This window comes from Haliaeetus leucocephalus, unplaced genomic scaffold (genome assembly GCF_000737465.1).
Source record: "Haliaeetus leucocephalus isolate CR32 unplaced genomic scaffold, Haliaeetus_leucocephalus-4.0 Scaffold206, whole genome shotgun sequence".
NCBI lineage: Eukaryota > Metazoa > Chordata > Aves > Accipitriformes > Accipitridae > Haliaeetus > Haliaeetus leucocephalus.
In genome coordinates this window covers 7,905,287-7,929,276 of record NW_010972642.1, presented here as the reverse complement: position 1 = coordinate 7,929,276, position 23,990 = coordinate 7,905,287, and the positions used below count along the sequence as shown (strand labels likewise).

General features: G+C 40.0%; 1 protein-coding gene across 1 annotated transcript in view; it reads right to left on the bottom strand.

Moving 5' to 3' along the window:
• BICD1 (bicaudal D homolog 1 (Drosophila)) overlaps nucleotides 1–23,990 on the bottom strand; it is a 175,952-nt gene that overhangs the window by 74,503 nt on the left and 77,459 nt on the right. The window contains exon 2 of the mRNA XM_010566237.1: nucleotides 10,641–10,853. Within this exon, the coding sequence (XP_010564539.1) occupies nucleotides 10,641–10,853 (213 nt within the window). The remainder of the gene's footprint in view (nucleotides 1–10,640; nucleotides 10,854–23,990) is intronic.

Below are 23,990 nucleotides of genomic sequence, written 5' to 3'. Positions count from 1 at the left end.
TTGGAACAGGGACAACAAACTTACTTTCATTCTTTGTTTAATAATCTTTATCCATGGCACATCTCACTGAAACTTACGCTCTATTTGCTTATGCACTCAGGCAGTGAAGATTTCCAGCAAAAATTTCTCCTTCTTCTTGTTATGACCTTCCTTTATCTGGAAAAGTGCTTAAGCTTTTGGACTTGAGCTTCAGAAATACCCAGGGTATTCTCCCTTTCCCGCTTAATCCCAGGCAAATGAATGAAGTCACAAGGTACAAGTCAACACAGCTCCTGGGCTCTTGCTCCTGAGAGTCCAGATCACATTGCAAGGATCCTTTAAAAATTGGCAACACAGCCAATCCCAGCACTGCCAAAAACCATCTTACTCTGCACCACTTGAACAGACAAAAGCCCAAGTTATTCTTAACCAGCAAATTAGTACTGAAAAGAGTAAGTCAGCACAAGCCGTTCTTATGAGGGCTTCCTCATCTAGAAACAAAAACAAGTTAGCAAAGTTATGTATTTTTAAGAAAGTTGAGGCAACACAAAACTAATATTTTCTCAGTTCAGAGAGCTGCTAGCTAGTCCAATAGCTTGCCTCTGGCAGCAGCCACTCACAGGTGGGTAACACACGAGAAACAGGGATGTTATACGACGATGCTCTCCCCAGCATCCCCTCCCAGCCCCCTGTATCAGGGGGTTGAGGAACTTTGAGCTGGGCACTGGGTCTGGGTCTTCAGGTATAAGCAGCACTGATGGCCCCATCCTCCATGAAATCTCTCGCTCCTCTTTAAACCCAGGTATACCTCTGGTCTCCACAGCTATGCTCTCAGCACATTCTCACGCAATACCTTGTACAGGGGTGTACATAAAGGGCTTTGAAACATTACCTCAGCACAAATAAGGGGTCATTATTTCACAGATCTTATATAAGAACAAGCACTGCCAGATACCGATTTGATTAATTACCGCCTAGAGATTATGGAGCACAGCTGAAAGTACACTCTCTTTCATTTTCTATTTGAGGCCCTGCAAAGGACTCTTTCTGAAAGAAGCTGGGAATTTGAGTGTTTATAATAAGGCATTCTGTATTGTGCTGGTTTGGGCTGGGATAGAGTTGATTTTCTTCATAGTAGCTAGTATGGGGCTGTGTTTTGGATTTGTGCTGAAAACAGTGTTGGTCATTCAGGGATGTTTTCGCTCCTGCTGAGCAGTGCTCACCCAGAGCCAAGGGCTGTTCTGCTCCTCACCCCACCCCACCAGCGAGGAGGCTGGGGGGGCACAAGGAGTTGGGAGGGGACACAGCTGGGACAGCTGACCCCAACTGACCCAAGGGATATTCCAGACCATAGGACGTCATGCTCAGCATAGAAAGCTGAGGAAGAAGGAAGGGGAGGATGTTCGTAGCGATGGCGTTTGTCTTCCCAAGTCCCCGTTAGGCGTGATGGAGCCCGGCTGTCCTGGAGATGGCTGAACACCTGCCTGCCCATGGGAAGTGGGAAATGGATTCCCTGGTTTGCTTTGCTTGAATGCACAGCTTTTGCTTTACCTGTTAAACTGTCTTGATCTCAGCCTACGAGTTTTCTCACTTTTACTCTTCCAATTCTCTCTCCCATCCCACCAGAGTGGAGTGAGCGAGTGGCTGTGTTGGGCTTAGCTGCCAGCTGGGATTAAACCACAACATGTATTTATGCAACAGTCCCTTGGTTATGCTTCATTATCCTGCCTGGCCTTTTTTTGACCTCCCTACTGTCCATTGTTTGACTCCGTTATTCACAGCAGAGCTAAATGCCTGAACCTTGCCAAAGAAAGCAGTGTCATGCATGTGTCAGATCACAAGTTTACATCCTAAGTCATTGTTCCAGGTTCATTAACAGGAAACACAACTAACCAAAGCTGCTTTTGGTAGCTTGCAGGTATATTCGAGGGTGAGAACAGCAGAACAAGGAGCTGAAGATCACCCTGAGGAAACAGTGCCACAACAAAATGTATTTATCCTGCACTGTTGACCTCCCTATTCTATTACAGTTGGTGCTTATGAGGAGTGTGTGCTTAGAAACACTATCATTTTATGAGCAATTATAGGATTATAAACCATATTTCAGGACTCAAAAGGGTGAATCTCACATGGCCACCTTTGCTTTCACCTGCAGGAGCAAGTGGTTTGTTGGTCAATGTGTGAAAAAAGAACCACAAGAAAGTGTTTGGCGGTAAACACGTAGTAGATGAAGTTGAATGGCAGATTTATAATTAAACCTTTATCTGTTAACAAGGGCACTCAGAAGCAGTCTATGCTGGACAGGTCTTGCTGTCTATACTCAAGGCTCTTTCTTTGATAGATGGACAGTATCAGCTGCTAGTATATCTATCCCTTTCACTGCACAAGGAGAGATTTGGTAGGATTACAAGTCACAGCTTGCTTTATTTTTCTGTCTCCAAGACATAAAGAAAGACATTTTGTTTCTTTTCGGAAGTAAAATTCTGTGAACAGGAAAAATAAATGCACAGGGCAGAGAAAACCATTTAACAAGCATCAGTATCTAACACTGTGAAATAACACCCTCACAAAACTGCTGTACAAACTATGTGAAAATTAGTTAAAAAATCTTTGTTAGCAAACACCATTGAGTATGACCTCCACAGTTTTGTACCTTCCAGACTGCCTCGTGCCACAAAGCCAGGTTTTACACTTCAGGGTGATCTGCTGCTACCCTTTCCCATCACAGCCAGTGGTGACAACAGTCACCAAACCCATCTGCACACTGCCTTCATTGCCTGTTAGGAGAAAACCTGCAGTGGACCTCTTTTACAGGGATTACACCTTCATCCACATCACTCTGAAGCGAGGAGGTGTAGGCGCTTGCATGAGAACTAGTGAGACTGATATGAACACAGTATGAATGGAAATGTGCGTGTAAGTGTCAAATTAAAAACAGAACAAGGGTTAAAGGAATGGCCTGCAGTGGCAGTGAAGGCCACCACTTGCAGTCAATGCAATGATGGCCCACCAGTGGCCTTCACTTACAAACACGCACTGCTGATTCTACAGAGAATGTGTCAAGAGGACAGGAATTTGGAGCAAAGACAGGGTCACCCTCCACCCTCTTCAGCCTAAAGCCCCCAGAGGTCCTGCAGCTCTTTCCAGTTAGATAGAACATAGACAAGTAAGTGCCTTCACAGGAAAAGCATTAACACCTTACTGCTTACAGAAAAACTGTTAACATGTTTTTAAAGAGGTCCAGATAAGACACAAGTATATACTGGAGTTTGATTTGAAGCAGGTCAGCAACATCTAATAAAATTTCCCATGTTACAGAACATTATGCTATTATACGATAGTTAAGATTATGGTCAATCTGAAAACTTTTCCTGAAAGCAGAAGGAAACAATACATTTTTAGCAAACTTTTAAGCCTCTCAGGACAAAAAACCCCCACCCATTAGCACTGTCAGCAAAGTAGGGAGAAAAATTTATGAGGGTGGCTAGGCACCAGCAAGCTGGAAAATCTCCCTTCAGCAGGCTTTTCTAAAAACAGGAGAGAGAAAAGAAAGACACCTCCCTGTGGGCAAAGTAACAAATTTATATTCTAAGCCTAATTTAGAGCCGGTTCTAGCCAACTGAAGGAAACTTCCAAAACAAAGGAATGTAAATATAGTTAATTAGACTGACCATGCTAGTACTACCCTAAAACGCGATGAGATAGCTCTCCTGACAGGAGAAACACTTCTGCCGTCTCCCTATCAGGCCTCAACTGCACTTTGTTTCTCAGGCAGCTCTGACCCCCAAGTCATCTCCGCGGGCTGCTCTGGCATCACATTCCTACAGCTTTGTTTCAAAAAGCAGTGCTTGCATGATAGTATATGAGGATGAAGACACCATTACCAATGGCTACACTGAATATTTCCCTGTATTTCCTTACTCATTCTCCCTCTAGAAATGAAGCCATGCTGCAAGTACCAGTGTAATATTAGTAAGAAGGTAAACATATTTATAATGCAGGCTTTATTTAATCAGTATAAATCCCCAAAGAAACTTCCATTCTTCAGTAGATACGGCCACTGGGAAGCACAGGACAACACAATGAGGGAGCAGGCGAGATCATGGAAGGATGCTGCATGTGTTGTCACAGTCAATACTGTAGTCACTTAAACCACTTCACCATCTAGGATAATCGTCAAAGCACAATCACAGGTTGCCCATTCTATGCATGAAGAAAATTAAACAACTATGAGGCAAAGCAAGCTAATAACATTGAAGAGAGTTCACTACTCTCCAAGAGAGCTTTGTCACTATGGCCAGGCTGCTAAGAGGTGCTTCCTGCAGTACATGGTTCATAGCAGTGATTCCTCTTCCTGGATGCATCTTTTCCATCTTTCTTCAACACAGAGTTGAAGAAAGTTACCTCACTTGGTAATCTGGAGCTACCTCCCTCCAAGAGCTCAGTAGTCAAACCAGTAGCCACAGGAGATCCAGGCCAAAGACCATGCTTTCTCTGAGGGATGGAGACAGCCTTTGCTAAGGGCTGTCACCTCACAGAGGAGAGACTGGGGTTCTAGTCTATGCCCCAATTAATATTTAAGTATATCTTATTAAACATTAATTGAAATAGGGACTAGAACTAGTTCCGTATTCCCAGCTGAATGGCTTCGCCTTTAGGCTACAGTCATTCTTATGAGTTTGATCGCTTTTGCTCTCCCTGACCCACAAAATACTAACTATCCCCCAACAAAGTGGAACACCTTCATCTGAAGGAATGAAGAGCCTGCCAACTGACTGCTAGGGCACTTTCTTCAGAGGGAGAAGGGGATTCATAATCCCTTAGACAGAAGAGAAATTGGAGCCCCAAACCTTGCCACAACCACAGAACCAGAGGATGGAAGGACATCACTAGGTGATGAGGTCAGCTAGGGAAACATCTCCTTGGAGGATCCCAGTAGCATCTACAGCAGCGTTCAATATCCAGCAACAGTGTAGTAACAGACCTCAGTCCAAGCCAGAGGTCTTCCTGAACGCATCTGGAAGCAGACCTTTACAGGGGCAGAAAATTTTACATGAGGAAACTTCAGCACCTAACGACTGTAGGAGCCTCCAGGAGTCGATGACAATTGAGTGCATTGAGGATCTCAGTTTTGGACCTAACTACATCCTACATTAAACAGGAAGCACTATGTACCCAAATCCTGTTACGGTCTAACCCTAGAGCAACAAAACAAGAACCTGAAATTGGTGTGGCTATTAACTAGACATGTGCCCACATTTAGTTTTTAGGCTTTACCCTGAATTGTCAAAAATGAGAAACACCCTAACTCTTCAGACTGAGAAATGATAAATTCTAAATGGCAAATAGCCAAATAGGAATTTTTTGAAGATAATATGGTATAGAAATACCAGTTCTTAATATTGTTCTTCTAGATAAAAGTCAGCTTGAACACAATGCCTGTAAATTTTTTCCATTTCCTATGTATTTTCAGAATAGAGATGTGGCCACTTAGCATGAGGTTACATTTCTGAAATGGCCATAGCTAGCAGTAAATGTTCTTATAATTATTCACACAGCACAAGTGCTCATGCTTTGCATCATACATAGGTTGCCCTCCAAAAAAATCCAGGCTATCACACCCATACATTGCCTGATTAGCCTGAACCACAAGATCTTTGTACTGCTGAAATAAGCAAGAGTTTAACTATTGATTTCAAGGGCAGCAGGGCTGCACTACTTCATCCCAGTTTTTTTATCACCTGTTTTCAGAACATAATGGCTCACCAATTTGTGTTTTTCTCCCCACCCACTTTTCCACTGCGCTCATCCATGCTTTTGTGCTCCAGAAGCACAGGTGCATGCCGTTGCTGTGGTCTATTAACATTGCCATCACATAAACCGCCCTGTTCATCTATTATCTCCCCGTCTGCAGGTACCCAGGTGCTGATTTCTTTCTGCAATCCCAGCAGCTGCTGCAGTGACATTTAGTAGCACAGGTTCTGAGTTTTAACCCTTTGCTTTCCTGGCTTTATGTTATTCCTCCTTTTCACTAGTCTTGTTGGGAAGAAAGAGCTGACCCATACCTGCCAGCCTTTTCAGACACAACAGCATTCATCTACCCACCTCACACAACTCCTAATTCTAGTCTCGTAACACCTACAAGACACAACCTGTACCATCACCTTTCATCTCCATTTTCTACAGTTTCACCTGCTTCCTCTCTTTGCTTCATGCTCTTTCCCCTCCAGTTGCCGCTTGTTTTGAGTCAGATGCCCAGCTCCAAGGCATTCAGCCTCCTCATGAAGGAGGAGCAGGATCTCATCACAAGAGCTTTTGGCTCCAACCTCTGAGCTGGGTCATCTGTGCTTCTATAACCACCTCTGTCAGTTATCAACTCCTCAAGGTAGTGATTTCATCTTCTTTACCCATCTATGAAGTGCTTATGTTTACCATAAGGAAAGATTTTTCAGTGGCACAAATGGAAGAACCAGTCACTCATCTCCCAACTATAAGCAAGCACAGTGTTTTTAAATAGGAAAAAAACCAAACACTAGAGAATTAGAAAATGATAAAAGATTGTGTTTTTAAAATATGTTTTAAAAAGAGTATTTCTTTAACAGTTATACTATGGGCAGGCAATTCATATGCGGTTAGAAAAGGTTAAATGAGCTAATTGCCATACTGATCCCTCCACACAGAGAGGCCATCTACCATAAACTGTGTGATGCATAACATACAGATTTTGTAAATCTGGTCTCTGACTGCTAAAAAATGATCTTGCTGGCCTTAGTTTTAAAATCAGTATATTTTTTCGTTCAGATTACAACAGTTTTAAGAATCTCCAAATAACCTTCTACATCCCCTGTCTGAGGTCTTGGTGATAGAAAAGAATGAAAAGGGCTACCTACTTTCCAAAACGTATATTTTATTTAGGTAGGTGACAGTTAATAATATACCTATCCAAAACTCTAGGGATTTTTATTACATCAAAAATAATGCTGCTAGTGTTTTACTCTTTTGATTGTTTTAACATGAATCTAGAAAGCCATCTCTGTAGAGATTGTTGATTCATCCTTCACCATCAGGATGAAAAAAATGCTCAAGTTCTTCAAATATATGTCTTTTTCCAGTGATGAGCATTGAAATCAGTTTGTTTGCTTTCCCAGACTGCGATGCATAGTCTCGAGAGACCTGAGCCTGATACATTCCCTTCAATAGCAAGAGGGATCCAGGTCAAGCTACCCTGCAGACATCAGCTGTGACTATATGGCAGATACTTGCAAAAAGGCATGAATTTTTAAACTCTGGGGCTATGGAATTCCCAAGATTCCTAAAAGCCATCAGCATTCATACGAGTGTATTCTGATGGTTCACAAAATGCTCATACACATTCATATGACGTTGGATTTCTGTGCAAATTGAGAAAGCATTGTGTGTTCAGAAGAGAACTCCCACGACAGACTAGGGAACGGAGAAGCACTGACTGTGTTATTTAGGGATGTGGTACCAATAACAGGGGTCACTTTTTGAAATCCTAGCTATCAGTCTTCAGTATCATAAGGGACTGAGTGCATGGATAAAGTACCATAAATTTCCATCATCTATGCAAAAATGCTATTTCCAGAACCACACAGCAGTTTTTCAAACTTTTAATCACTCCTTTTGCCTTCAGTCTTAATATGATTTTTTGGTTTAATTTATAAGATGTCTTAGTAAGTTTTAAAAAACAACTATAAAGCATATTGTCTTGGGCAGGCGAGGGGGGCGGGGAGGGGAAGAGACAGTATACAGCCAGATAGCTACCATCCAGAATCTATCTTTACATCACTCACTACAGCTGCTCACATAAAGACCATCCTTTCTTCTTCCATTTTTTTCTCTAAGTAGATTTTAAAATATATTGGTTAAAGAGACAAACTACTTTCTCACTGTAGCAATCTACCTGTGGCAGCTTCTAATGACTGTCTTTACCCCAAAATGTACCAGACATTTCATATTTTTTTTCTCACCTTAGTGCTTGTTAAGATTTGGAGTAGGCTAAGCCTGCCTTTTCCTATTAGCAGTACTCAGCACCAAGCGAAGTTCATAAACACTTGCAGTAGAAGGGCATCGCATTTCTGCAGGCACTTGGACATCACAGCCTTAGGATTTATGTGTTTGGACCAAGGTATTCTGAGCTGGGTACAAGGGTGAGACTCCTTTGAGCACAAGGAGAGATACCAGTGTAATTCAGTGTGACAACATCCTCAAGAGCCTGGAGGCAGATGTCAGCCACCCACTATCTCTTATTATGTTCAAGTAATTAATCACAATATGTGTGGTGTAAGCTTGAATGAACTAACTGCACTAATCCCATTTATGTTTAAATACATTGATTGTAGTTCCACAAAATAAAAGTTCAACATAGTCAAGGACTTTACATGCAGGGTCCAACATCATCTTAATAATAACAATCAGTTTATCCATCTTATTGTTATTCAAGTAAATTCTTTTCTTGCACTTTAACTACTAGGCCTTGTTTCTATTTAGCATTGGAACACAAAATAATTGCAGCTGGTCTCACACTACAGGTTCCTATTATCTCCAAAGAAATGAGGACAATCAATATTGTAGGGAGGACAGGTACTGAAACTGCCTCCTGAATAACTTCCAGATCAATAATCATGATAGAAAATGGAAGGGAGATTTGCATTTGAAGGAATCCCAAGGAGATCCCAAAGGAAGGAATTGACTACAAAGACAAACATGTATTTTTTCTCACCAAATGGTTAGGTAGGTGTGTCAGCAGCTGGTTGCCTATTACCAAGAAGATTCTAGGATGAGTAGATATAAACTTGATTTTAATTGTTTTTGTTAACCACTGCAACAGCAATTACAATCACATATGTTAATTGGAACTTGTGAATAAACAGCATATATTTACTTTTTACTGAAACCTGATTTGTATTATGGGCAAGTCCAGTGCAACTGTTAAATAAGAATGTTCAATGGGATTAAAGGACCCAGTCCCAGGGAGACCCTGTCCCAGGGGTTTCTGTAGGTTAAAAGGATGCCATTCCACTCAGCTACAGAAAACAGAATCATTTAGGTTGGAGAAGACCTTTAAGATCGTTGAATCCAACTGTTAACCTAACACTGCCAAGTAACCCTAAACCATGTCCTTAAGTGCCACCTCTACATGTCTTTTAAATACCTCCAGGGATGGTGACTGCACCACTTCCCCATGATAATCTTTGTTAAATTCACATGAAAGAATCACTTTCCAGAATCACCTAGGAAAGATCTCTTCCAGCAGCTGGACAGTCAGGAGAGCCCCTACGTCCAAGCATTCCTGGGGAAAGCAAGGAAGATGTGGGGTTACTTCAAAGTGCTGCCTTCCCCTGCGCGTAGCTGCTCTGCTTAAAAAACTGAATCTGTAGAGGTTTGCAAGAGAAACAGTAAGACTGGCATCAATGAGGTATAAATGTGTGTGTGAAAGCACTAAAAGGAATAGCAGAAGGATAAAAGTGTGCATTGAAGGCACCTTGATGAACAGGCCATCAAAATCATAGCAGACTTGTGTGCAATTTCTCAGACACCCAGACTGCAAAAACAGCCTACACCCAGGGAAGGAGACTAGAGAGCAACAAATAGGTCAGCAGGGACTCACAGGAGTGGCATAAGCCAAAGAGAAAAGTTTGATAAATGTCAACTCCTTAGGGGCACAAAGGCACATCCAAAATGAGCTCATGGTCACAAATCTATGAGGAGCCCAGGACAGGTGATGAGGACTTGATAGTCAGTATTCCTTATCCTACATTTCACCGTAATTAACGCTGGCCAGAGTGGTGGGACACACACATCTTAGTAAGTCTAAGTTGTGTGTGTTTAAGAGTCTAAGAAAGTGAGCAAGAGCCAATTTGCTAGCAAAGCTGAAGGAAACCTTCCTCTCACATACGGTCTTGTGTTAAGCTTTGCTACATGAATTGTGCAAACTAACCATCAATATGGAAAGAATGAACTAGTAAAATTATATCAGTCCTCCACTAACTGGGATATAGGAACAACAGTAAGTAAAAAACCCTTCTATCTAAACTTCCAAATTTCAAGCGAAAAAAGACTAGTTACTAAATACTACTAAATTCTCCATTTAAATTAATCAATAACCACTGTGTCCCATATGGCCACTAACTACATTTGGCTTCCTTACCGTTACCCATTTTCAAAACATGAGCATGCATTTTAATTTTGCTTTACAGTAGAAAAAAACTGGCGAAAGCTTTATCTAATTCTAGCCAACCCAGAATACCTAAGAAATTACACGAGTGTTGAGAAAGACAGGAGTTGCATGAATATTAGAAGTGTGCAGAAAAGGTGTTTATGTAACATTAAATTATATGTAGGCACTATAAAATACAATGCAAAATGCTAAGAGTGCTTTGGAAATTATAGCTTCCTGAACTGAGTTTTATTTTTAAAGAACAACAAAAGAACCCTACAAATATAATAATTTAAAAGTTACATGTTTTCCTTTCTAAATTCTAACCCTCTCAGGCCAGGTAGTTTCTGGGATGATCACAGACTGGTAGGCGAGCATTTTTACTTCTTGTAGTATTTTTATGACTCAGAGCCATGCCACCCATGATACTAAAAAAAAAAAAAAAAATTCAGCCCCTAGCTCCCTGCACACCCCCATTTACCTCTTTCAAGTCTTGGACAATAGCAGTGAGTCTCTCATTCTCTGCCTGAACGTTGGTGACCACTGCCCTGCTCTGCTTCAGCTCGTTCTGCATCTCCAAAATCTTCCCGAGGTAATAAGCTTCTTTTGATGCAGACTCCTGGAGAAGAGTTTCTTCACGTGTTTCACCATCTTCAGCCACTTTGCGGTGAATTGAGAAGGACTGTCCAAATGCCTGGAAGAGGAAAACAGTGCACAGTATAAAACGACTGAAGCCCTAGAAAAATTATCAACAATAACGAGCAGATGCATAGCCAGCAGGAATGAAATAGATCTGTGAGTCCCAAACTCTGACCTAATAAATACTGCTTTAGCAGCTTCCTAGCAGCTGAAGGCCACCATCTCATTTAGCTGAAATGAAGCATCTTGAAGCTGTTCTCATTTACAGTATGGATTTATGGCCCCTATCCAGGCAACCTCCACTGAGATCAAGATGGTACTCTGCTAACTAGCCGTTAATTAGTGCCAGTGTTTAACTCTCCAGCATGAGGGCAGCTGACAATTCGTCAATTCCTTTCTTTTCTAGTTCTGCAAAACAAAAGGTGGTGTTTTTTTTTGAAGAGCATAAATAGCTGACAAATCTTTTTGAAATTGCTTTCCATTTTCAACATTCTTTTATTATAGGAGCTGACTTCATGGTATGGAAAAAAGCTTCCCATAACTTGAAAAAAACATAAATGAGCTGTTTCAGCAGTTTAGCTGGTAAGCTAAACACGGAGTTTGAAAGCCCCTTCTTTTCATTTCTACACAGTGTCTTCTGCTTCTACTGAAAAGAAACAATATTTAAGTATTCAAGAAGTTTCTAAATATATAGGTAATTTTCAGTGATTCTCTTCCCCCTTTTGTTACTGGTTTAGAGTGATCAGTTTAGTAAGGCAGTATTTTCCCAGTGACAGTTTCTGATGTTATTTTGGACAGCTCTGAAGCAACCCGGAAGAAAGCAAAGTAGAAGCCACAACAGTAGAAGTGATGGAGATACTCAGCTATGAAAGACAGAGGGGAAAAACCTGCAATAATATAATAACACAAAAAAATAATGTAATAACACAAAATAATATATAAATAAAAATAAAATAGTAATGAAATAATATACAAGGTAAAATAAAAGCACAGCCTATTTTGTTTGTATTGCCTTTAAAAACAGATATTTGGTTGAAAATGACATGGACTAATTCTGGAAAAAGCCAGAAGGCGGCCTCTAATGTTAAGAATATTTAGCCTAATGTAGGCAAAAGCTCTCTCTCAATTCAAAGAGAGTATTTTTGAAAGACCATGATTTAAAATTTTTTTTTCCCCAATATAGGAGAGATATGTCATGGCTATATATGTTCTTTTGGTGGGAAATTCTCCCCTAAAGCCCAATTTCTACCCAGCTATATGAAACCACAAAGCAGAGTATACATTTGTACCCACTGTAAGCTGTGTCCTCCTTTGCCTTCCCGTCAATAAGAACTACTTGCCAAATGAAATCCATTGTTTTACTGCCACTATTTATAGCCTTTCAGAACACATTCTACGTTTTACTGGCACTAGAACTGAAGCCACCCCTTAGAAACTTCAAAGCAAAACCCTGTTCAAAAACTTTTTAGCTTTTAAGTCTAATTCACTTAGAGATTCCTGTGAACTCAGCATTAAAGGATTCTAAAAATATTCAATAATGTATTAACCCAGCTGTCTTCTCAAAAGACTGCAAGTTACTGAAATAGCAAGCATCAGCAACTTGCCAAATAGGATTTTCCAAGTAACAAGAAATTCAGTCTAATGAAACTGTTAAGCACTGATTCAGTAACTATATCTGTGACTAAGACGACTGTTTCAGGAACACTACTAATAAATTATATCTTACTCAACATACTTACATTCAATGGCTCACTGTTCCTAAGTTGAGACTGAGCAAAAAGCACCAGTCTAATACCTACAAGACAAATGTAAACACCACATATCCGGGGGCAGGGAGGGGAAAAAAAAAAAAAAAAAAAAAATCAAAACACAGCAGAACAGCAGGTAGGACTGACAGAGCTGGAGAAGCTCCTGAAGAAATGGGAGCTGGAGCCCTCTCTACCCGAGAACTACAATTAAAAGCACTATGGGTAAATACCAGTACACAGTGATGATGGCTTTCCAGGTACATACTATATTTTCCTCAAGCGTACTTTAAAGGCGCATTTTAGCACATGTGATGTTTGAGAATGGCCATGAATGCACATTTTGGGGAAGGTGCATAGCATAACAGAAAATTAGTGTGTACTTAACATTTTCTTGTAGCTATGACTACAGAAAATGTCAGAGAAAATAATTTAAACTTTTTTTCTACGAAAGTAAATTTGAACATTACCATATATTATACTATTCAATTTCTTTCTTAAACATTAAAAATCAGGGGAAGGAAAGAAAGGAAGCATAGTTCTCTTTCCATATCGATGGAAATTCTGCAGATCCACACAACAAGGAGAGGAACACAAGATGTCTTTTAATTAAAAAGCAAGTAAAAAGTCCTGCTTCCGTATTTCATGGTCTGTATACAACACCAAAAAGTTTAAACTTTCCAGACATACCCACTTAAGGCCTTCCATGAGATTGATCACTTTTAAATTCAGCTGTACATCAGTATTTTTCAGCTGGTAGCCAGATATTTGTTCTATTTTGGTTTTATGTTTTAATAATTTGCTTAATATGTTTACTTATTTATAAAACCTTATAACCTCGCTATGATAGAAATATTTCAATTAACTGCGCTCACTTATCTCCCTGAAGCCATCCCTGCAGCAGGAACAGTTAGTCACCTGAAAAACTTTTCAGGTCAACTAACTTTATGACAAGCGCAACTGTTGTCATCCAACAACTCCCAGTTTCCCGGTCTGGATGGGGCAGTACACCTCACACCACCGCTTCACACGAACAGCACGAGCTGGCTGCAGCCTGGGAGAGCTGGAACAGCCCACTTCAGTCCTCACAATTACCTCCTGAGCAGGTTGGACAGTAAAGAGTCAAAAGGTCCCCAGGAGCTGGGAAATCCATGTTAGTGAAAGCCAGTAATGGATACGAACTGGAGGAGCATTTGGCACAGAGGCATTCATATGTGAGAACTGGATGCAACTAGTATTGGCATCAGGTGTGGAAGGAAGAAGCAGCAGGTGAAGCTTAAAACATGACAAGGTGGCTACCTGGACTGCAAGCTAAAGAAAGTTCACCTGCATTTGGGTCAAGTGTTGGGTACAAACTAGTTTGCTGAACATATCTTATGGTATTGCATATGGGAAAATACTAGCCTGCTATGGAAGCCTGACTGGGGAAACAGTTTTCCTTTGACACCACACAACACCAAGGGAGAGGAAGAAGCACCATGCAAATGGAGAGCAGATGTTCCCTGTGTTCACCATTGATGAAGATAGATATTTTAGTCAGGTATTTATAGCAAAGGTATATAGCTTGGCTCCTGGAGATAAACCGTTCCTGCCTAAAAGTACTTTGTCACCTATATTAGTACCACACCAGCTTCTCCCTAAACCAAATTTCAGGTGATGCCAGGGTTTGTGTGGCACGAGTCTTTTTGGTAGCAGGAGAGGGGACCACAGGGGTGGCTCTTCCATTCTGTTCCATCTTTTCAAATGGGTTAGGACAAGTACATCCACATATGCTGCGGAGTTCTCTGACCTAGCCACAAAGAAGTAACTGCAGAAGCAAAGAACTGTGGTTGTAACTGCGGGAATGGTGCCCAACTCGCTTGCACTGTTTCTACACAGTATTTGGATGGGTGCTGTACTATATCTTGCAGACATGTTATTTAATTACCACAGTTCTTTTCAGTATGGTGCTGCCTTGCTTAGTATGACTACTCATTAAAACCACTTAGAAATCACTAGTGGTCCCTTGGTGGCCCTTAGTTTCAGCAATCACATTGCAGAGTTTTTCTGACAAAGCACATCTCCCAAACTTAAGTCAGGACTCAGACAGGGCTGTATAGTCTTTTATGGCTTCTATCCCCCAGAGAAACCCCCTCCCAGCGTAGGCACAATAACTTAAAAGTCAGCTACAAAGACTGAGGCACATTTACTGTTTTGACAAAGACTGTCCTAACAGAAACCAGTCTGAATTTCACCTTACACTAGTCCCAGCACTCCTCTCAAGACTTTGCTTGAAAGGATGCTCTCGACTGAGTTAGGAGATACTTTTTTGGTAAGTTGGTCATAAAAACAAGATGCCATTAAACGTTGTATGTATATTCCGAGACCTGAGAATTGTATAACAGTATCATGACCTTTTAGGGGGTTTCTTAAAATTTGAACTTTGAGAACAATAAAATAATGATCAGTATTTGAGTGCGTGATAAAGGATGGCAACAGTGGGCACACACAGGCAAGAGGTCAGTCTGATCACAGAGAAAGGTGTAACTTCTGAGGAAAAGCCCATTTGCCATTGAACTCTAAATAACCCCAAATAGAAATTACAGTGTCAGAAGCAAACTAGCATGAAAGAAAGAAAGCAGCGAATAAAATGGGCACAGATCTGTAAAAGAGCAATAGAAAAATATGACTGTTCCAAACAACATATGTAAGAATATTTATATGACAAATATAAACACCAATAGAAAGCTCATGAGCAGTGAGTGACATGAAATGATGTCTGTAAAATGAAAATTATATTTAGCACTTGGAAAAAAAAGGGAAAAAGAGAAACTAGATGTCTAATTTAGGTGTAGAAAGCAGCACATATGCAAAAGATCAGCTAAAAACATAAGTAGGTAATGAAGGATGCTATTTCTGAGTTTCAGTTTTATTTTTACTAGCCACCTCCTGGGGCAGGAATTCTGAAGTGTTTGCATAGAAATTCACTCTTCTAGTCTGTGATGACTAATAAGCAATAAAACACGACCTGACTGCTATCAGGACAAGCAGGCAGCCTACCTTCATGGCTTTGACACTTAATGTAGTTTTTCTGATGCATAATGCAACAGCATTGAACTTGTTCAAATAATTACCCATTTCAGCTGCTAACTTGCTGCAAAGCAGAATGTATTATGTATTAGTTACCTCCACATTCCTAACACAAAAGCAGGGAAAAAAAAAAAATCAGTTTGGGATTATCCAAGAGGGTAGCATATTTCCTAGCCAAACACCAGTATGGCACCACAAACTGAAACCTTTGCTAGAAATGCCTAACTGGGATTAATATCAGGGACAGGCCTTATTTTGTGGCACAGCTTGAATGCCCACTTATCACTGAATATTCCTTTAGTCACTTGCAATTCCGTGTGTTTCAGATTTTGTTTGGGTTTTTTTTTTTAAGCTTATTATTTTTTTTTTTTTTTCCCTTCTTCACAACTCATTATCCAAAGCTCATGGTTCTCTGACATTCTTCTGTTAGGGAGCAATCAGCAGCAGACATAGGTCTGGGAGGAAATCCCCTCCAGGCAAGGCTGAGCAGGGGAGCGAGTGGGTGAGCAGGCTTCTAGCCCTGCCCTCAAAACCAGCCAGTACAAAACTGCCCCCCGTCCCCCCTAAGATGCGATGGGCTCCATATAGACACATTATTTCCTTAACTTACCTCCAGTATTATACACCCTGTTCACTTAAACGCTGCTGAAATCAACCTGCCTGTAGCAGTTTCTTTGCTAGTAAATCCAAGCCAGTATTCAGCCTAACTGGGAATCTCCGTGGGCTTTCTTACAGGCGTATGCTCGGTTCCGATCACTTGGTGTTTGTCGTTCCCTGCTCCCTCACACTGTGGGTACACAGATTGTCCAGGGTCCTGGACAAGGACCATGTTTTATTCTTGATGAACACAGGAGGTAGCACTGAGTCTACACCCCACTTGGTTTTTTTGGCAGCATTGTGGTGCCAACAGCAAACACCACCACTCTTACAGAAGTTACTGAAGGGCTCCAATCATGTTATATCTGTTTTCTTAAAAAGTGGTAAAGTTTTATGCCTCTGAAATTTATTCATAATTTAGACTAAATCTTTAAGTAGTTGACATGACCTCCTGATGATAATTTAAGACAGCTGAGAGAGGTCAATAGGTTTCCTTTTGGAATCCAATTCTGAAGCGATTAAAGTCTTCAAATGCAAATAATAGGCATGTTGCAATCAAAACACAGACAGATGCATGCTTAATGATGACAGAAGAAAAAAATTAATAGGTATATGCGAATAGTGCATGGGAGATGGACAGCCCATGCAGGGAAGCAGATTGGAAACTCAAAACCAGATTGAGAACACAGCCGGAATCAGCATGGGCATATAGGCAAGAAAACTAGACCATGAACTTTTGGGTTGACATGCTAGCTGAAAACAGCTTGTTGTTTTACAGCTACGGGAGTGTCCCATTTGCCTGATTCCTCCTGCGTTCAAGCAAGCAGGATGCTGAACTCTCCTACAAAGACGTAGAAGATAGAAAGATGCTCGATCCCATCACTAATTCCTCCGTCAGCTCAGAATGGCAAACAAGGTTCCTACACTTAACTTGTCCCCCAGTCAAAAGGAATATGAGATAACTGATCAAAATTCAGTTGTAGCCAAGCAACCATCTAAGAATTAGTCATTTCATAATTTCCAGACTCAAGACGATCAGCTTTATGCTCTATGCCACACAACATGAATAGGATTTTTGTGTGTTTGTTTGGATGTTTTTTTGTTTTGTTTTGGTTTTGTTTGTTTGTTTTTTAAATGTAACCACCTGTTTTTTACTTCATACGCCCCATCTTGGAGAAAAAACGCTAAATGTTTTATACTCTGTTTAAAGCAAGATGACAAACTGGGTTTTCCTTATTTTTTCTGATGAGGTTGGTCTGCCTTCTGAAAAAGGTAAAGGTTAAACTTTAAAGGACAGTAGTTTTCAATTCATGCTTTACTACAGACACTTGGTATGACCTTAAGGAAATTGTTCCTCAACTTCCCACTTGAAAAATGTAGAGGACAGTATCTGCTATGCAGTGAAGACGACTGTTATGATACACTCATTCACAATCTGAGATACAATATACTATAGTTAACTATACTGTGCTCATAACTATGATACATCCATAAATGTTACTTGAAGAAGATATTTTATTATTATCTCCTAAAGGCAAAAAGCATTTAACTTCATTTCCAAATACCAGCTTACTTAATGAACTCAATTCAATACCAATGCAAATGCTGGTGCAATGGTAAAGTCATGTAAGTTAATATCTGCATGAGAGAGTTAACTTGCAAAAAGACTTGCAAACTAACGTGCTGGAGGTTTTATCTGTGCCAGAAATACTGAGGAGATCAGATACATGGAAAACAAAAGTAATACTGAGACTGTTTACAGATGCAGAGCAGTAGGACAAATGTCAACTATTCATAGTCTTTTCCTCAAGGAAGCTTTGGATAAAAGTGTGCACAATGTGGACGTCCTCTGTTTGTTCTCAGTGTATCCCTACAGTGTCTACAGGCCTGTTGAAACTCATACATCAGATGCTAATCAACAAAGCCTTCAGAAAATACTGGGGGAAATGAGCATTTACATTCAACTCGGCTACAGACACGGCCACACTTCTGCAGTCTCAGTACATATTGTGCTGATTTCAATCAATATGCCACGGTGTGAGGCCTTAGGCAACCATGCTGCTTTTTTATAAATAAGGAACAAAAATACTCCTAAATGTGATGGTTAGGAAATATTTATAGACAAGAAGAAGAAAGCACTACCCTGAAAATGAACATTCAATACTAACCTCCATTGTTCATCAGCAATCCAGTAAAAGGGGGAGTGAGTAAGAATTTCCATTTAATTGCCTTTAACAGCACTCTTAGATGAGGATTTGAATTCCCCATCCTGAGCATTCCCTCCAGGCACAGAAAACACAAGAAAAGGGAAGCTTGTAACAAAGAGCACCACTTATCTACAACACAACTAATTATGTTCATGCTGGTAATTTTAAAGCAGCTCTGTTCAAAATGAATATGGCCAATAATTAAATTATTTCTACAAACAAAATAATTCACACATTATTAGTGAAAGATAAAGTGGCTTAAAAACTTGCACCAATGTCTATATTGGTGCTTATATGAGTTCGCAATATTATCAGGCCAACCTCCAGCTATTACAAAATTCCAATTAAAACCAATAGAAGCATTACCAGAATAAACACAGAAACTGTAAATGTTTTTGGTTGGTGTTTTTTTGTTTGTTTGTTTGTTTGTTTTGGTTTTTTTTAAACAAAATGTGTCTAAAGTTTGAGATGGAACATGCCTTCCATGGAAGCTCTATTACTTCTGCAGTAAATGGCAAAATCCCATGTTTAACTAAAATTTGATTTTTTCTTTTCTGGCTGCTTTTCTTTCATTTCTAACTATGAAATGGCCAAGATAATTGTAATTCCTTCTCCTGTGCTTGCTTGAATAAAGCTGCAAAGAATGCATGCCAAAATCCAATTCTTTAGACTTGTCGGCCTGCCGAGACACTCTTTATTTCACATTAGCTCCCCATATATAAACTCACATTCCATAGTAAGAGCACCTTTACAGCGCATTTTAAGAGTGGTCTAAGAAAACTCATGTTGCTAGTGAATAATAAAAACAACCCATGAAGTATACCAGCTGCATTCTACATTGCTGCTACTACTTTTGCCGTAGTTTTCTGCTGGAAAAAAGTTTCAATGGTAGTATTCTACAAGGAAAGATTATTTCCAGCTGCAAAGGCACAAGGGGGAGGAAGGACTCTAATCACAACAAATTAGGACTATCCCAGAGCAGCATATAAGGAAGCAGAGATTGCATGCCTAGAATCTCTCTTGTAAGAAGGGAGGAAATAAGGAGTAGGGGGACAACCACATCCTAGACAGAGATGCACACCAACCAGTGAAGTCGGATGGAGCAAAGAAAGAGAAAGCTGCTGCTTAGAAAATAACATTCTTTGCACATTAGAGTAAAAAAAAAAAAAAAAATCAATGGAGAAATCCTGTATCACTGTCTGCTGCAAAAAGAAGGAGTATGCCTCAACACAGATACAAAAAATGATGACTGGAAAACTGTAATTTCATTGTCATAATATTAGGTTTGTGCTACCTTTCAAGTACATTCATGCAATTTTATAAAACAACTAATTGTTATTTTCCCACACCATAGCTGACAAACAGAACTATGTAAGTTACCTGCTTACTGAGTCACCGGAAATCTTTAATCTAGCTGGGCTTCACCTTAGGAGGGATTCTGAGGTTTGGTCTCAAATTTAGAAGGAAATGGTATGCTGCTGCTGCAAAACACTTAGCTGTATTTACATATATCCTGGAAGCAATAGAACACCTATTTTATTTAGACCCTTTTCTCTTAATGTTTTGTACTATTTTCTTTCAATTAAAAAAAAAGCAGAGATCTAAACCTATGTGTTCTGAGTATATGGTAAACAGTAGTATTTTTGCCAAGCAGCAAAATTAAGGATTTTCTTCTCTAAGAACAGAAAACTTCTCTTCTTGAATAAGAAAACAAGTAATACAAGTACAATCTTGTCTTCAAAGTGATAGCATATACCATACATTCTGTATGGTAAGTCTAAATATTTTTATAGTTTTAATATTTTGCACCAGCCACGGAAACTAGTTTGCTGCTAGATGACTGTAAAAGTGAGATTTGGTAAATAATTATTAGAAATCTTATACTAACGTTATGATTGAAACAATAGACAAAAGTGTAGCCAAGCAATTAACTAGTAGAGGCAGTTACTCATAAGTTTTATAGTTCTTTGCTCTTATGACTGGATGTTCCTGTACATTAGATAAGAATAATATTGAAACCAACCATATGTGACTGAAACCATGTTAAGCTCCAAGATCAAAGAATAAGGATGAAGAATAAAGACTTCAAGGTCAGCAAACAGAATTTCAAATGGGTCAGTGGTCACAATAGCAGCCCTTCGAATCAGATGAATTCTTCATTGCACATGATCAGATGTAGGCAGTACTATGATAATCAGTTACAATAATTTTTATGATTATGTATACCAATCTGATTAATATGTAACTAGTTACTCCATATAATCTGTTTGTGCTGAAGCTGTAGCATGCACACTAGGTGGAATTATCCCCCTGCATCCAGCGCTGCAGTAAAGAATGCGTGCTTTCTAAAACTCCAGTACTCTCTAATACTTTAGCACAAGTAGCTTGGACAATGGAGTGCAAGGGAGAGCTTCACATTCTAGTTCTAAGTTTCAGAGAGGGCACACATTAGCTTTTAGAAAAATAACTTCTAAACCAAAGGTTTAAAAGGAGAAGGACAGACAATTCAGAGATTTCTGCTGCTTCATGCATTTATAAAACCTCCTAAAAGTTTAAGTTGGAAAAATCTCTAAATAAAAGCGTGACCTTCAGAACAAGAGGCCAAAATTACAGACCTCTCATTTATGTTCAAAGGAAGGTTTAATTAGAGTGCTGCCAGCCACAGATTTACCATAGGGAACTTTATGCTTCCATCAGCATTGATCAATGCAGCGCACACACCTGTTCCACACAATGCTATTGCAGCTGGGTGCTTACTGCAAGTGCTGGATAATCTCATGCCTCCGGAGCAAGTGAGATTTTAAGGCATATGGTGGTACTGATAATCATGTTACAGCAACAACAGCTTGCCTACTTAATAAAAAAAAAAAAAGAGACTCAAAGAATGGGATTGCTATAAATTGTCCCCAATGTAATCCTTAGGGAGCTTTAATTCATTTTGTATAGAGTAAGAAAAAAAATCCAAACAAACCCAAAATACCCAACAAAAAACCCTGCTCGTTTATTCAACCAAAGTAAAGACAGTGAGGAAAGGAGTTTGGTGTACACTGCTGACCAGCAGATCTACTAATGAGGAGAGGGACTTGTCTGACATGAGGCTGCATGAGAAGGTAGATGGCCTGGCACTCCTCCAAGTACCACCGCATTCACACCAAACATGTCTGTCCAAAGCCAACCTGATGACAAATTGAAGAAGGCAGACCATGCCCCATGCTGCGCATTTGTATACCTACTTGTCTTAGTGCAGCAGGGCTCCAGACTGATCAGGCTCCCATGTGTCACCCCCACATAAGCAAAAGACAATAGTTCAACCAAGATTTAGCTTTATAAGCAAGAAACCTGCAATCTAAGCCATTTGTCCAGGCATAGCTCTCCCAGTGCTTTTGCCTAAGGACTCAGCTGTCCCTAGCAGTACTTTCCTTTTACTGCACGAACACAGAGGAAGGTGGCTGTAGCGAGGACAGGATTTGAAAGCCACATGCAAAACAGTGAGATCAGGAATCAGCAGGCAACATCCAGAGTTGCAGGCACCTTTATAGGATGGGCCCATCTTGCCTCAGCCAAAATCTTAGGTAGTTCTCAGCCTTGTTCTCTGACACATTGTTAAATACGTAATACTGCCTGATGATGAAAACTCCCATTTGTGAAGTTGTCTCCCAATAAGCAATTTGCAAAGGATAACAAGTTTAAGAGGATAATATGCTTTTGCTTTGTCAGCAGCTTTGTCTCAGGGTGACCTATCTTCCAAACTGTAAAATCATTGCATAAGTATATGCAAATCAAGCATCCATGACTTATCTAGTTCTACTGAGAAAGTAACAAGAGCTTTCATTGGCTTCAGTGAAGCCCAGATTTTACCCCTGGGTATTTATTTCTGGATGATATACTGTATTCTGGCTCCTGATTCACTATATTTGTTTCATGTGGAAATCGCAAGCAAATTGCAAACAGTTTAAACAACTAACTTTTGAAAATCAGCAAAACCCATCAATCTCAGCTCTTTCAGAGGCAGTCCCATTTTCACAGAAGCTTTTAAGCTACTTCACCAGCATCATCAGAATTTTCCCTTTAGAGTCTTCCTTCTCTCAACAGCAGTTTTCACAGAATACGAAGTCGTCTTTCCTCCCTTGATGCCCATCCACAGGAGCGATGCCTACGCTCCCACAGAGCAGAGGATCAGCAACACAGACAGGAGAACACACCAGTCAGCAGCCAGCAAGGGAATGCTTAGCTAGCAAGCTAAATCTTGTCGCGGCACCGGATGCTGGAGCTTTCCTTTTCTTTTCCAGAAAGGAAGCTTTCACACATCTCTGAACTTGATACTTAGCAAACTGTAAAGGAATGTATTCCAGTATGAGTCAGGTGGCCATTTGCACAGCTGCAACATCAGAACGCAAATATCAACGCCTTCCACAAATGACTAAGGTGAACGATTTCCTACATTTCTGAAGAGATTTAAAACAAAAGTATTAAGACTGGTACAAATGAAGTGCAAAAGAAAATATTTGTGTATGTGTGCATGTGTGCTCACATGCACACCATAAGAAACAGCAGAACAGGGGTTAAAAGGAAAGTTAGTAGTTATTTGCTACTGAGTACCATATATGTGATTTTGTGTAAAAGGAAGAACAAACTGACTTTAAGATAACTGAAGATAAGGTGTCAAGATAATGAAGAACAGGACTGGAGTCATAAGACATCCAGATAAGGAAAAAGAAAACTGAAATTCAGGGTTTTTGTGGAGGAATGAAACAAAATGAGGCACAATAGCAAAACCACCATCCACTCCTTAACTCGTACAGTCAAAAAAAGTTTGTCATTTCCAGTCAATAAGAACTCAAAACACATGATGAGTGCCCAACATCCCCTGTCACACAAATGGTCCCAATGTGACTACTTGTGCACACATACATGTCTTGGTTCTTGAAAGTATGTGCATATGAGAACATGAGTGAATGAAATCTGTAACAGAATGAGTGTGGTAGGTAGAAGTCAGGCATCTTAGAGATTATGCAAAATGAGCATCACCTACTCCCTCCATAACATCTCCAGAAGCAGCATTTGCCTTACTTTGGAGATGGCTTTTTTATTTTTTTTAATTTTTTTTAAAGTATACCCCTCCAACATTAACAACTCATTACAAGACCTCTTCATATTACCTGAACTATACTGGCTTCACTGGGCAAATAAGTCTAACACAGTGGTATTTTACCAAAAGGCATACATCACCATTCACAAGTTTCTATTCATCCCTCAGTGTTGCGGTGGCACAGCTGAAGACTGTGGGACGAGGAGTCAGTGATCCGCACCCTTGGTTCCTTCTCGCGTGTGCAGGTGTGCTCTGGGTAGCCTGTGATACCAGCCAGCCATGTCAGAATAGCCATGACTACTTCTCCAATGCATGCCTCCATATCACAGATACCATGAGGCTGCTCTACACAATAATATGATTAATCTGTGTACACATAATCAATGCATAGATAATCAAGGTGTATACATACAATGCATACTTAATTATATGTGTATAGAGCATTGTCTCGTACAAATGCACATATTTCAAGGACAAGAACTATA